Raw genomic sequence first — 14,779 nt, 5'->3', positions numbered from 1 at the left:
AAGTCACATTTGGAGCCCAGAGTAGGAGCAGAATTCCATGAAGAACATCTGGGATCTGACTGCATCCACAGGGCCTGATGCACACAAGGTTGTTAGGATGAGAACGGGGAGTTCTGGGCTGAGAATATGAACGATATCTACAGTAGGAATCTATATCTACACTAGGTATATATCAGTAGGTATCTAGTGTATATCTAGACTAGGTATATACCAGTAGGTATCTAGTGTATATCTAGACTAGGTATATAGCAGTAGGTATCTAGTGTATATCTAGACTATGTGTAGGTATCTAGTGTATATCTAGACTATGTGAAGGTATCTAGTGTATATCTAGACTAGGTATATACCAGTAGGTATCTAGTGTATATCTAGACTATGTGTAGGTATCTAGTGTATATCTAGACTATGTGTAGGTATCTAGTGTATATCTAGACTAGGTGTATACCAGTAGGTATCTATATCTGTCTGTCTTCATGTCCCTGGTATCGTTGTGTAACTATATCCTCTGTGCATGGATACAGATGTGATGTTTGTTGGGCGTATTTGTGTGTGTGTGCATGTAGTGTTGTGTATGTGGTGTGTGTGTGTGCGCGCACACAGTGTGTGTGTAGTGTGTAGTGAGTAGTGTATGTGTGTGCCATGTGTGTGTGTGTGTGTGTGTGTGTGTGTGTGTGTGGTGTATGTGTGTGCAGTGTGTATGAGTGTGTGTTTGTGTGTGTGGTATGTAGTGTGTGTGTGTGTGTGTGTGTGAGTGTGTGTTTTGTGTGTGTGTGTGTGTGTGTGTGTGTGTACGTGTAGTGTGTTTATTCCTCCCTCCTCCCCATGTCCTACATGTAGGCTACATCTACATGTGTCAGACATTTTGTGTGTATGTGTGTGTGTTTGTGTGTGTGTGCGTGTATTTGTGTGTGTGGATATTCTTTATTTTTTTCTCAGCTGATTCTGCAGTCTGAAAAACAACCTCAGCACATTACCCCCCTTTTCTTTCTCTCTCTCTCCCTCCTTCGCTCTGCCCCCCCTCTCTCTCTCTGTTCCTCCCTCTCTCTCTCTCTCTCCCTTCTTCGCTCTGCCCCCCCCCCCCTCTCTCTCTCCCTCCTTCTCTCTGTGTAACTGGACACCTTTTCATCACTCAGTTATATGACTCACTTTTTTCACCCCCAGACGGGCCAGGCTGCACAATGGCTCTCTTCCTCTCCTGCAGCTTCTCTCCATACGCTGTTCTCTCCATACACTGCTCTCTCCACAGAATGATGAACAGAGCGAATCGCCCCCCCCCAACCCTTCCATTCACACTGGTGTATCTACCCATCTCTCCTTCTCTCTCTCTCTCTCTCTTCCTCTCTTTCCATCCAGCCCGTCTTCCTCTCCATAGGAGACTTCCTGCGTCTATTGTAGCTAGCCTGTCGACCAGCTGATAATGAATAGGGTCTGTGCGCCATTAGGAAGTACCAGACCCCTCCCCCGACCACGACCCCTACGTCCTGTGATATCATCACCCTGCCAACCAGGCCAGAAACTATTCCTGGGACCCAGATCTGAGATCTGATAACCCGTAGCCTACACAGCGCAGACTACTGGGCTTATTGTGGGTTATTATCCTTATATTTGTATAAGAGGTACGGTCAGATCAAACTAGGGCAGCAGCACTTCAAACTCACTTTGCTGTGGGATTGTGGGTCACACATGGGCTCCATTTCAAACAGCCACATCCTACATACAAGCACTGATACACACACACACACACACCAAAATAACCTTGTTATCCACGCTTAACACTACACACTTGATATATATACACATGCTTATACATACTCACTCATTCATGCTTGCAAGGTATGAGGGGCCGTTTAGGACTTAAATAATGAAACACTTGTACGCTTCTACTGAAACCATGTGTTTCAGTAGTATGTATAAAAGTGTCAGAGTATGTATGTACGTACAAGTGTTTCAATAGTGAGCGCGAGAGTGTTTCAATAGTGAGTGTAAATGGTTTCAGTAGTAGGCGTACAAGCGTTTCATTATTTAAGTCCTAAACGGCCTCTCATAGCAAGCGCATACAGGATTCACACACACTCACACCAAAATAACCTTGTTATCTGCGCTTAATACTACACACTTCTAATAAGGTGTCAAGGAAAAATGAATCTCTTGCTGCTTGCCTTGCATTGAAAATGTGTGTGTGTGTGTGTGTGTGTTTGTGTGTGTGTGTGTGTGTGTGTGTGTGTGTATTTGTGCAGATGTAGCCTACTATCTGCCTTTTTTTTTCTTTCTCCTTGGTTCAGGGACTGGGCCCAGATCTCTTAACCAATGCTTTCTGACCTTTTCTGTTTTCTTCTGGTATGTGGTTCTGTCTAGCCCCGACCCCCCCGTGCTGACTCTGCACAAAGATATCGCGGTGCGCTGGAAGCAGCTGCCTTAATGTGCTTATGCTGTGTAACACACGGCCTGGTGCCCCCTGACTAGGGTGTGGTGTGGTGGGGCAGCTTTCACAGGCAGCGTGGTATTGTTTGAACATAATACAGGTGGTAGGAAGCTGAACAATCAACATATCTTAACCCCATTAGTTCTTTTTATGTATGATTTCCTTGTCTGGGACGTTTCCCAAACCGAGCAGGAAAGGGACTCCCCAGAAGGACTTGCTGAATCAAGAACCCTCCTTCCCTTCTCACGCCCAACCCCAGCCACGCTCACTCTCACCCAGTCACATCCACTAGGAAACCCCCCTGCTTCAGTCGGGGCCTGGTGTGGACGACTGGCACTTTTCAGCTATAAATATATAACTCTTTATCTAGAGACCACGAGTGGGGAAAGAGACCTCCTACTGTCTCTCTACCAGCACCTCCCCCCTCATCCACCGTTTCTCTATCGTCTCCTCCGGTTCTGTCATTCATTACGGCCACATCTGCTTCCCATAACCGGCGTGGCCTACATGCCACGGTGCCGGGCAGGGAAGACGGTTAGAGATGGAAACAACATGGCCGCGGGTGAAGCCTGCCGTCAGGAGGCGGGTGTCTCGCGTGCGCAAAATGGCTTCAAAGACCAACCGTCAAGTTATCAACGCCTCTCATCGTCTGGCGCCATTATCTGCTGTTCTCACGACTTGAGCTGCTATGAAGAGAACAGAGGCATGGGACAGAAGACAAAGACAGAAACTAGATCAGGGTGGATGAGAGAGAGAGAGAGAGAGAGAGAGGAGGAGGAGGAGGAGGGAGAGTAGGCCTAGCCTAGTTCTGAACAGCCACATCAGAGGTGGTCTTTGAAAGCGGAGCTGCACAGTGGGTTGCAGAGTTGTGTTCCACTGAGAGATCTGGACACAAAGATCCATATGGTTTCAGTGAGGAGGAGGATGGAGGGAGGAGGAGGAGGAGAGGGCGAGGGAGGGATGCTTACAGGGCTGAAACTCTTGTTTTTACAGCCCTGTCATCAGCATGAACAGGCCTGGCTCAGCTGACTTGGGCAGGAGGGCACGGAGGGGCGAGAGGCATCCTTGACCCGACTTCTACCCTAAACAGGGGGGGGCGCCAGGGCCAGAGAGACGTGCTTCTTCTCTCCCCACGGTTCCTCTCAGACCAGACGATTGCTATGTTACACCAAGTCAGCCGGCTGGCCGGCCGCAGTCCGCAGAGCTGAAATAGCATCTCTCCCGGTCTGTCTTTCCTCAAGGCCGCAGGACTGACTTGGCCCCGAGAGCCTCGGTCTTTTGTCTCGAACCGTCGGGTGTTCGCTGACAGCGGTCGGTTCGCCAGGATGTCTTCAGGCGTTCAGTAACCACTGTTGTCTGTTTTCAATGTCTCCCTCGGTCACACAGACACTTCGCCCGACCTCAAAACATTAAGATGCAAACACAAATGTCTTTACACCAACACCACAAACACACACACACAAAGAAAGAAGGCAGGAACAAACTCATTTAGATTCACTGTCAGATTCATAATTGAACACAAACGCTCATCAATGTAACGCCAAATCACTTTGTCTGGATTTCTGCGGCAAACATTTCTCTGGTTCCAGAGGATTGCCGGGGGGGCCCAGGCCTCTGAATCCGCCCCCACCACCGGTGGAGTGTAACGGGGTTGACGACTGTCTGATGTCAGGGTAGCTACCTCCGCAGGGAGGGCTGGTAGCAGGGCCTGGAGGACTGACCCGGTTGAGCCCAGCAGTTGCATCAGGACACAAAAATGTTGAGCTCAGCGACCAGCAGGCTGTAATTACGAAGCAGCTCTGCTGAGCTCGGCAGGAGCAGCGGCGAGGCCGGGGAGATGGAGAGAGAAGGAGGAGGAAGAGAGAAGGAGGCGGAAGAGAGCGAGGCCAGGGAGATGGAGAGAGGAGGAAGAGAGAGAGGCCAGGGAGATGGAGAGAGGAGGAGGAGGAAGAGAGCGAGGCCGGGGAGAGAGGAGGAGGAGGAAGAGAGCGAGGCCGGGGAGATGGAGAGAGGAGGAGGAGGAAGAGAGCGAGGCCGGGGAGATGGAGAGAGGAGGAGGAGGAAGAGAGAGAGGCCAGGGAGATGGAGAGAGGAGGAGGAGGAAGAGAGCGAGGCCGGGGAGATGGAGAGAGGAGGAGGAAGAGAGAAGGAGGCGGAAGAGAGCGAGGCCGGGGAGATGGAGAGAGGAGGAGGAGGAAGAGAGAGAGGCCGGGGAGATGGAGAGAGGAGGAGGAGGAAGAGAGCGAGGCCGGGGAGATGGAGAGAGGAGGAGAGCTCGTCAGGAAGTACAACAGGCTGAGAGGAAGCAGTGGGCAGGAGGCAGACAGAGATAAATAGCGTTGCCAAAGCAGAAAGACAGTAATATAGTGAAATAACCAATAAACAAATCTCCCTTCCTCTCTCTCTCTCTCCCTCCCTCTCTCCCTCTCCCTTCCTCTCTCTCTCTCTCTCCCTCTGTCTCTCCCTCCCTCCCTCTCTCCGTCCCTCTCTCTCCCTCCCTCCCTCTCTCCGTCCCTCTCCCTCCCTCTCTCTCCGTCCCTCTCCCTCCCTCTCTCTCCCTCCCTCTCTCTCTCTCCCTCTCTCTCCCTCTTTTTTGAGTTTGAGAGTTTGAGCCAGACTGTCAATCAAGTTAATATTGCCTTAACTGAAAAGTCCATTCATATGAACAGAGTACATATTACAACAGAAGTTACAATAACAAACGTGACATGCGTTTTGTTGTCTAGACAAAGTTCATCGAGCCACTTCAACATTCGCCATGCCCATGCCAGCTGAAAGACTCCTGGACTTTGTTCATGTAGCAAGGTCATCATGGGCTCTGCCAGGAGGGATTTGGGACCATTGGAACATTTCTGTCCCCTTGTGGCAAACTGGTGTAACTGCATCCTATTTTCAGTGTACTTCTCCCATCCTGGAACTTACTAGAAAACCCATTTCAAAACTTGGGCTGCGTTCCGAATCGCATACTTCTACTTCTTACTAGCAGTACCTACTACAGCTGCCCTTAGAAAGTACGTACTTTGCAAGCAGTAGGCATCCAATTGAGACATACTACCTTGTCATAACATTGCGCCTTGAAATGTGCCCACATCCGTCGCTGTCCATAACGCGTCATTCATCTACAGCTGTCTCGTCTCGCACATGCGCACAGGATTGTGGGTCAGAATATAGCCAGAAAAGCCTGCTGGCTTGCATAATGCAAAATACGACCGGATGTAGTAGGACATCCTGGTATTTTGCCATACTGCATGTGGCATACCATAGACATATACACCTCATATGTTCATATCTATGTGGCATACTATGTATTGGGACATACTACATCCTGTTTTGGCATACTATATAGTAGGGTAGTATGCGATTCGGAACGCAGCCAAGAACTCATGCCCCCCTCTGTTCCGGGAGGACTTCCTGTCTTCCGGTTCAGACAGGTGACTTCACCATGGAAACACCTGCTCAATCAGAGCCTTCAAGATTTCACTCTGGAATTACACAGTTGAGGTAACTTTTTAAACTTATTTTGCATTTAAAGCCTTGTTGTCAAGGAATCTAGGACAGTGATAAATATGACTGCTTTCTGCAACAAAAATGTGTCCGGTGCCTGAAAAAAACAACAACGAAAACTTAATTTTTCAAACTTGACTTTTTATTATTTGTACATTCACCACTTACAGGCGTAAACAAAAAATTAAAATAAAAAACGAGAACAAATTAAGCTTTTATACTAAAACGATAAAATAATGATTATTAAAAAACAATATTAAAACCATCGTGCGAGAGATTTATAATATGCATACCCTCTCTTGACTGCACCGAGGGCACAGCGAGAACAGAAGAGGAGGCTTGTGGGATACATGGAAGAAGGAAGAAAATATCTCAGGACGGCAGAGGAACCCGCGTGGTTCCACAGCAGAGGAACCCCCAGAGGAACCTGCGTGGTTCCACAGCAGAGGAACCCCCAGAGGAACCCGCGTGGTTCCACAGCAGAGGAACCCCCAGAGGAACCCGCGTGGTTCCACAGCAGAGGAACCCCCAGAGGAACCCGCGTGGTTCCACAGCAGAGGAACCCCCAGAGGAACCTGCGTGGTTCCACAGCAGAGGAACCCCCAGAGGAACCCGCGTGGTTCCACAGCAGAGGAACCCCCAGAGGAACCCGCGTGGTTCCACGGCTCGTGAAAGATCTTCCGCGGGGAAACGAAGGTTCCGTCCCACAAACTAAACGGACAGAAGGAACGTAAGACACGGCGAGACCGGCCGCGCCCCGAGCAGGAGCGAGGACACGTCCATTAACAGCAGCCCTACATCGGCCCGCAGATCTGAGACAAGTGGATAGGTCTAAGCAGAACAGTTACAACACCCCCCCCTCCCATCAAGCTCTCAGATGGCCTACATGGAACGTCGGCCATCTTTGCTAATAGACATCCAACCGTTTCCAGTCAAGCGTGGCGACGACTAAAGAGGCCGTTTGTAGGCGGGGCCTTGGCTATGGGGGGGTGGGGCAGGGCACAGCAGAGGATCCCCCCCCCCCACCCCGCTCAGGAACCAGCTGGGAAATCACTGGTTCTGCACAGAGAAAGGAACCAGGGTGGGGGTACTGCTGTTCCATCAAGCTGACAGAACCCACTCCCGCAAAAAAAGAAGAAGAAATTTCACGAGAAAACACGAACGCAAATGAAGAAAAATAAACTTCCAACACGTAGGGCACTCTGGGAGCGAACACTGCTAAAATGATGGTCCCTGTGTGTGTGTGTGTGTGTGTGTGTGTGTGTGTGTGTATACCTGTATGTATATGCGTGTGTGCTTTACAAAAAAGTGACCGTCTGGAAGATGGCGACTACATCGGTTGGTCCTCTGAGGGGGGGCCTTAGTTGTAACAAAGTACATGTAGTGAGAAGGGCGGGCTGGGATGAGGGGGGGGGGGGGGGGGGGTTGGGGTGAGGGGGGGGGGGTTCTTTAAGACAGTTCCAGCCACGGCTGCTGACCCCGCCTAGCGTCGCCTGTCTCGGGGCGGGGGGTCACTGCGACTGCGTGAGCGCCGGCCCCCTCCCCCTCCTCCTCCTCCCCCTCCTCCCCCCCCGCCGCCCCCCGGTCTGCGGTAGCCCGCTTCCCTGCGTTTGTCCCCGTCCCTGTCCCCGTCCCTGCCTCTGTTGCGCTCCCTCTCCCTGTCCCCCTCCCCCCGCTCGCCCCCCGCCGCGCCCCCCGCCTTCATCCGCTCCTTGCGCTCCTCCTCCCTCTTCTTGTTCTCCTCCTCCTGGAGCTCCTTGCGGATCCTCTCTCTCTCCTTAATACGCTCCGCCTTGGCAGCCTCCCTCTGGAGGAACTGGAGAGAGGGAGGGAGAGAGAGAGAGAGAGAGGGAGGGAGAGCGAGAGAGGGAGGGAGAGCGAGAGCGAGAGAGGGAGCGAGAGCGGGAGCGAGAGCGGGAGCGGGAGCGGGAGCGGGAGCGGGAGAGGGAGCGGGAGAGGGAGAGGGAGAGGGAGAGGGAGAGGGAGAGGGAGAGGGAGAGGGAGAGGGAGAGGGAGAGGGAGAGGGAGAGGGAGAGGGAGAGAGGGAGAGGGAGGGGGAGAGGGAGAGGGAGAGGGAGAGGGAGAGGGAGAGGGAGAGGGGGAGAGGGAGGAAGGGAGGGAGAGGGAGAGAGAGAGGGAGGGAGGGAGGGAGGGAGGGAGGGAGAGAGAGAGGGAGGGAGGGAGGGAGGGAGAGAGAGAGGGAGAGAGAGAGGGAGAGAGGGAGAGAGAGGGAGGGAGAGAGGTAGGGAGAGAGGGAGGGAGGGAGAGGGAGACAGAGAGGGAGGGAGGGAGGGAGAGAGAGAGGGAGAGAGGAAGGGAGATTTGTTTATTGGTTATTTCACTATATTAATGTCTTTCTGCTTTGGCAACATGGTTTGTTATCAAAGGTCATGACAATAATGCTTCTTGACTTGAGAGAGGGAGAGAGAGAAAGAGGGGGGAGACAGAGAGAGAGAACAAGAGAGAGAGAGAGAGAGAGAGAGAGAGAGAGAGAGAGAACAGAGAGAGAGAGAACAGAGAGAGAGAGAACAGAGAGAGAGAGAAGAGAGAGAGAGACCCCCACCTGCTCGTCTGTGAGAGGGAGCCAGTATATACAGGGAGCTGCTTTGGTTTTGCAGAACAGATCATCCAGCATCTTGGCCGGGGGCTCTTCTGACAATTTCTCTGGGAAAAAAACACACACACCCAGAATTCACAAATAAACAACACGTCAACAAAACATCCCTGCCATCCCTCCTCCATCATCCGTCCATCATCCCTCCTCCATCATCCCTCCTCCATCATCCCTCCTCCATCATTCCTCCTCCATCATTCCTCCTCCATCATTCCTCCTCCATCATCCCTCCCTCATCATCCCTCCTCCATCATCCCTCCCTCATCATTCCTCCCTCATCATCCCTCCCTCATCATCCCCCCTCCATCAACCCTCCATCAACCCTCACCCTTTTTGTCCGTCTTCTTCTCCTTGCTCTTCCCTCTCTCCTTGCGCCTCCTCTCCCTGGAGCGCGACCTCCGCGGCCCCCCCTCGCCTCGCTCCTCGCCGGGCTTCCCGAACTCGCGCACCTTGTCCCTGTCCCACTCGCGCTCCGCCCGCGCCCTCTCCCGACGCTCCATCTCTCGCTCGCGCTCCGCCCACTGGTCCCGCTCTGCCAGGAGAGGAGGGGGGAGGGGCCCGGCGACGCCCCCGCGGACGCCCCGCCCCCCCGGCGCCGCCGGCTCCTCGCCGGGCTTCTCCTCGGTGGCCAGGCCCCGGTGGAAGTCCAGCTACAACCACACACACACACACACACACACACACACACACACACACGCACGCACACACACGGCAGGACTGCATTACAACTAGGGCTGCAAAATTCCGGGAATATTCACAAACGTCCCACGGGAATTTTAATTAACGGGAATAAACAGGAAAACAATGTATTCCCATTAATTCTCATAAATTTCCATCTTATTCCTGTTAATTCCCGTAAATTCCCATCAGGAATTTGGGGAAGTTTGTGAATATTCCCGGCCTTTTGTGGCACTAATTACAACACAGAGAGGGCGTTTCCCAGGGGACTGTCAGACTGTGGTCCTCACCTCCTCCTGCTGGCTGAAGTCCACAGAGAGGAACTTGGGGTTGCTCTGGGGCCACTTCACCCCATGCAGGGCTGCTCGCGTGGCCAGAGCCTCCTCTGGGCTGGAGTACTGGAACACAGGGAGAGGACAGACAGGACCGTGAGGACCAGACACGACCAGACACGGACCGTGAGGACCAGACACGACCAGACACGGACCGTGAGGACCAGACACGACCAGACACGGACCGTGAGGACCAGACACGACCAGACACGGACCGTGAGGACCAGACACGACCAGACACGGACCGTGAGGACCAGACACGACCAGACACGGATCAGACACGGGCCAGAGACGGGCCAGAGACGGGCCAGACACGGATCAGCGACAGACCAGACACGGACCAGACACGGATCAGAGACGGATCAGACACGGACCAGACACGGACCAGACAGAACCCACTGAGACCCAGCGGGAGTCGTCATCTGTGTGTGTGTGTGTGTGTGTGTGTGTGTGTGAGGTACGTACGGTGACGTAGCAGTGAGACTTGATCTTGTCGATCCAGAAGCCGTGGTCCTGCAGGGAGCCTGTCCGGCCCAGCAGCTCTTTCAGCTGACCCAGCGTGAACGGACGCACCTGCCGAGCAGCACGGGACGCACACAAACCTTTACTAAACTTGCTTTGTTTGTTTGTTTATTTTGAGGGGGCAATGCATTTTGCTGAGCACAGATACATGAAATGGACGCATTAAAAACATCTATACGCGACAGTGTAAAGAAGCCGGATTTAGCACAAGGCTATATTCCATCCCTAGTCCCAGACATAGAAACAGTAGTCTAATTCTCCATAATGTAACACAAATAAATGATCACAATAACAACATTAAGACAAAGTAAAACGAACTACAATACATGGGCAGAGAACACACTTGGACATTAGAGGCTAGTGTTCACATTTCTGGTTGTCTTTAAAAGTGAAGAGGGTGGGGCTTTCTCTTTGAGAGACAGGTAGGCTATTCCAGGTTGAGCTACCCTTGATAGATAGGTACAACAGAGCTGTGTGTGTGTGTGTGTGTGTGTGTGCTCTCACCAGATTGGACACGTGGACAATGCTGGACATTTTTCCCCGGGGTGGAGACGGTTGCTTAGCTGCGCGGACGGGGTCGTCGATGGTGACGGACACGCCCGACTTCTGCTGGCTGATGGAGCGTCGGATCAGGGTGTCGCCGGGGGTCACTGGGGGGCAGAGGACAGAGCAGAGGTCAGGGGTCACTGGGAGGGGCAGAGAACCGGCAGGTCAACTGGGAATCACCCCAAGCCCTGAGATGGAGGCCTTCTGGTACATTCTGCTACTCTTGCCACGTTGGCTTCAGCACTAGATTACGCTCTTATGCCGGGCTCAGACTACAGGATTTTTGGGCTGATTTATCCCTGATTCACCCCTCCCGACAATCGGATGAGAAATCTGGTCTGGAACGTTGGTCGGGGCCGATGATCGGCCCAGATGATCTTGTAATGTGAGGGGTTTACAGATCCAATCTTATACCTCCCGATCGGCTCGCAGACCCATCGGGGCGGCCCCAATAATATCAAACATGTTTGATATTTAAGATTATTACGTCCCGACTTCACAAGTGAGACGGCGAGACCAGTGGTTCGTTGCTCCCTCGGGCACGATAAGATCCTGTAGTGTGCGATGAGCCGTTATTTTCAAATCTTGCTGTGTGTGCTTGTTTGAGATGCGCAAGAAGAATATCTGTTAAGATTCTCCTTATGTGCGTGATGTAACCCGATTTAGAAATTGGTTAGGATTTTAAATATCCTGTAGTGTGAAACCGGCATTAGTCACTTGTTTAGAAAGGAGATGCACTTGTGAGTTCTGGTGAGTAGTAGTACAGACTACCTACCTACGTTAAATGCAATAATTATAAGTCGCTTTGGATAAAAGCGTCTGCTAAATGACTAATGTAATGTTATACTAGTGTATTATTATTGTGGGACCATTTTCATTTCCAACAAGAGCTACATATAAAAGTATAGTAACAGATCTGCCATTACAGAAGATGGACACATCTGATTCATCAACCGTTGGGAGTCTCAACGTCTTGTTTGAAAGACAACAAAGTTGTCCTCCGCTCGTCGTTGACGTGTCACCTGTGATGTCCATGTCGTGACCGCCGGGAGACGGCGGCTGCTTTTCCGTGGCGCCCGGGAACGAGCTGTTCATCTTCTCCTCGTGACTCCTCCTCTTCTCCCTGTCCCTCTTCACCTCTCCTCCGTCGTCCCTCTCCTCCTCCTCCTCCTCTTCCTCACGTCTGCTCCTCTTCGTCTCCTTCTGCCCGTTCTCCTGGCTCTCGGACGGGACCACCTGGGAGAGAGAGGGGGCGTCGCCGGCGTGACGTTGTGAGGAGGTTGATTTAGGGATACAGCGAGGACACAGTCTCTGTCCACCAGTGTTGGGAGTAGCCGATTACAAAGTAACGGACTACTGTAATCACATTACTTTTTGGTAACTTGTAATGTAAGGGATTACATTTTCGTTTTTCAGTAATCAGATTACAGTTATTGACCTAATACAGATGGGATTACTAGTTAATTAGGGGTGGGCCTGCTCCCTTTCATGTGGTTGATTCGCATGTGGTCTCTGCAGTCGTGGCTGAACTGACTGTTTATGTCATCAGGGGCAAGATGCGTTAGATTTTTTTTGTATCTGTTATGATCTAATATGCAAAACTGATCCTAGATCAGCACTTCCATGATTCGGGTAAGGAATGATCTGGCTTTAGAAAGTACCTCAAAATTAAAGTAAGTAGTAATCCGATTTTTCAGAGAGCGTAATCAGTAATCTAATTACAATTTAGAGATGAATATTCATTACTTTTGTAAATCAGTATCGATACCCAGCCCTAGTATTGATGTGTTGCATAACTAGGCAGTCATGTAATTAAGGTTACAGCAAAAAAAAAAAACTGGTTTTAGTAACACTAACCGAATCGATATTGAATCGAATCGAATCGTGATAATCGATTCTGAACCTTGTGAATCGGAATCGAATCGATTCTTGAAATTTGACTCGACACCCAGCCCTACTGTCCACTACGTGTAGCTGCAGGCTGACCTGTGTGACGGTCCTCCTGATCTTCAGGTCCTGGTCGGGGCGCTCCCTGTCCTGGTCATCCTCTTCCCCAGAGAGGTGGACCTCCTCTGGGTGCAGGTCCACCACCGCCTCCTGGCCTGCCCCGGGCCGGATGTCTGGGATCAGGGACTTGGGGAGGCGAGAGGAACAGAGATTGGACTTCAATCAATCAATCAATCAAAGCTATATTTGTATAGCGCATTTCATACCCAGAGGCAACACAATGCGCTTTACAGAGAACAAGGGAGGTGGGCATACGACCCACCCCTACATATTCCAGAGGGAAGCAAAAAAACAGTAATCACCCGGGGGCCAGATAAGTGAGCTATAAAAATTCTTCCCTGACCCCTCTCAACAAGGCGATCGAGCAAGCTCCTGGAGTATGTTTGTCTAACGGCTAAGAACATTTATAAAGCAATAAATCACATTAAATTAAATTTTCAGAGTAAGAGAGGCTAAAAACATCATAGGAGAGACATGGCTACTTGTGCTCTTCCTTTCTCTAGCACTGCGACCGCCGGTGGCTCCTAGTTCTTACAGAGTCACTGACGACTGGGACGTACATTCGGTTCACTTCCTCTGGACAGAATGTGCTCATCGCAAGTCGCCTTGGTTAAAAAGCGCAGGCGAAATGATGAAAAGGTAAGAAGGCGCGTGCCGTGGCGCCGAGGCCGTACCTTCAGAGAGTCGGTGGTGATGCTGATGGACGGTGTGTGTGTGTGTGTGTGTGTGTGTGTGTGTGTCCCGTACCTTCAGAGAGTCGGTGGTGATGCTGATGGAGAGCTTCTTGGTGGTGACGGCCGTGCTGGAGCCCCACCTCCTCTTCCTCCCCGCCGCGCCGCCGGACTCCGCCTCGCCCTCCGCCACGCCTGCGGCCGGGGAGGTCTTACTGCCTGTGGGGGGGATGGAGGGGGGGTTGAGACGTGGCCTCAAAAGACGCACGCAAACACACACGCTCGGCAAGATCCCTAATCAAACAGGCAGAGCAGCTTGGAACATGCAGTAGTGTCGGGACACAGTATATAAATAAACAAACAAAACCATAAAAGGTTTATACACAAACAAAGGAAAAAGCGGAGGTGGTGTGTGAGGTGGTGTGAACAGAGATAGTGAGGTGCTGTGTAGAGATAGTGAGGTGCTGTGTAGAGATAGTGAGGTATTGTATATAGAGATAGTGAGGTGCTGTGTAGAGATGTTGAGGTGCTGTGTAGAGATGTTGAGGTGCTGGGTAGAGATGTTGAGGTGCTGTGTAGAGATGTTGAGGTGCTGTGTAGAGATAGTGAGGTGCTGTGTAGAGATAGTGAGGTGCTGTGTAGAGATAGTGAGGTGCTGTGTAGAGATGTTGAGGTGCTGTGTAGAGATAGTGAGGTGCTGTGTAGAGATGTTGAGGTGCTGTGTAGAGATAGTGAGGTGCTGTGTAGAGATGTTGAGGTGCTGTGTAGAGATAGTGAGGTGCTGTGTGAGGTAGTGTTCAGAGATGTGTGAGGTAGTGTTCAGAGATGTGTGAGGTAGTGTTCAGAGATGTGTGAGGTAGTGTTCAGAGGTGTTGAGGTAGTGTTCAGAGATGTGTGAGGTAGTGTTCAGAGATGTGTGAGGTAGTGTTCAGAGATGTGTGAGGTAGTGTTCAGAGATGTGTGAGGTAGTGTTCAGAGATGTGTGAGGTAGTGTTCAGAGATGTGTGAGGTAGTGTTCAGAGATGTGTGAGGTAGTGTTCAGAGATGTGTGAGGTAGTGTTCAGAGATGTGTGAGGTAGTGTTCAGAGATGTTGAGGCGTTGTGTGAGGTAGTGTTGAGGCGTACTCACTGCTGAGGGAGACCCTGCGGGCGGTGAAGGCCCTGGGCGTCAGGCTCTGTAACAGGAGAGAAGAACAACCCCGGGGCAGAGGGGCGGCGGTGAGGGGCGGAGGTGGAGCGGGGGTCAGGGGTCACACAGGGGTCAAGTACAGGTGGAAGGGAGGAAGAGGAGTATAAAGAGAGACAGGGTGAGAAAAGGGGGAGACTGGGAGAGAGAGATTGCCACTCCAGGTCCATCTTCCACCTCAGTGTGGCTGAGGTCGGCTATGAAGTGGACGAGTGAAGGAACTGGGGTTACAAAATTCCAGGAATATTCACAAACGTAGTTATGGAGTTGATGGATTTGCGTAATTCTGTTTTCCAG

The 14,779-nt window shown here is 51.5% G+C and overlaps 1 protein-coding gene across 1 annotated transcript; it reads right to left on the bottom strand.

Moving 5' to 3' along the window:
- Positions 1-6,082: 6,082 nt before the first annotated feature.
- Positions 6,083-14,546, bottom strand: LOC311328926 (apoptotic chromatin condensation inducer in the nucleus-like; the record flags this gene model as incomplete). The annotated part of the gene is made up of 10 exons (XM_084462821.1): positions 6,083-7,742; positions 8,490-8,590; positions 8,869-9,190; positions 9,509-9,616; positions 10,016-10,123; positions 10,577-10,722; positions 11,641-11,854; positions 12,605-12,751; positions 13,373-13,515; positions 14,426-14,546. Coding segments are annotated over 10 exons (1,743 nt in total), but the record flags the coding sequence as incomplete, so codon positions are not given.
- Between the last annotated feature and the right edge of the window lie 233 nt (positions 14,547-14,779).

This window comes from Borostomias antarcticus (genome assembly GCF_949987555.1).
Source record: "Borostomias antarcticus genome assembly, contig: scaffold_810, whole genome shotgun sequence".
Lineage (NCBI taxonomy): Eukaryota > Metazoa > Chordata > Actinopteri > Stomiiformes > Stomiidae > Borostomias > Borostomias antarcticus.
This window is presented reverse-complemented; position numbering and strand designations above follow the sequence as displayed.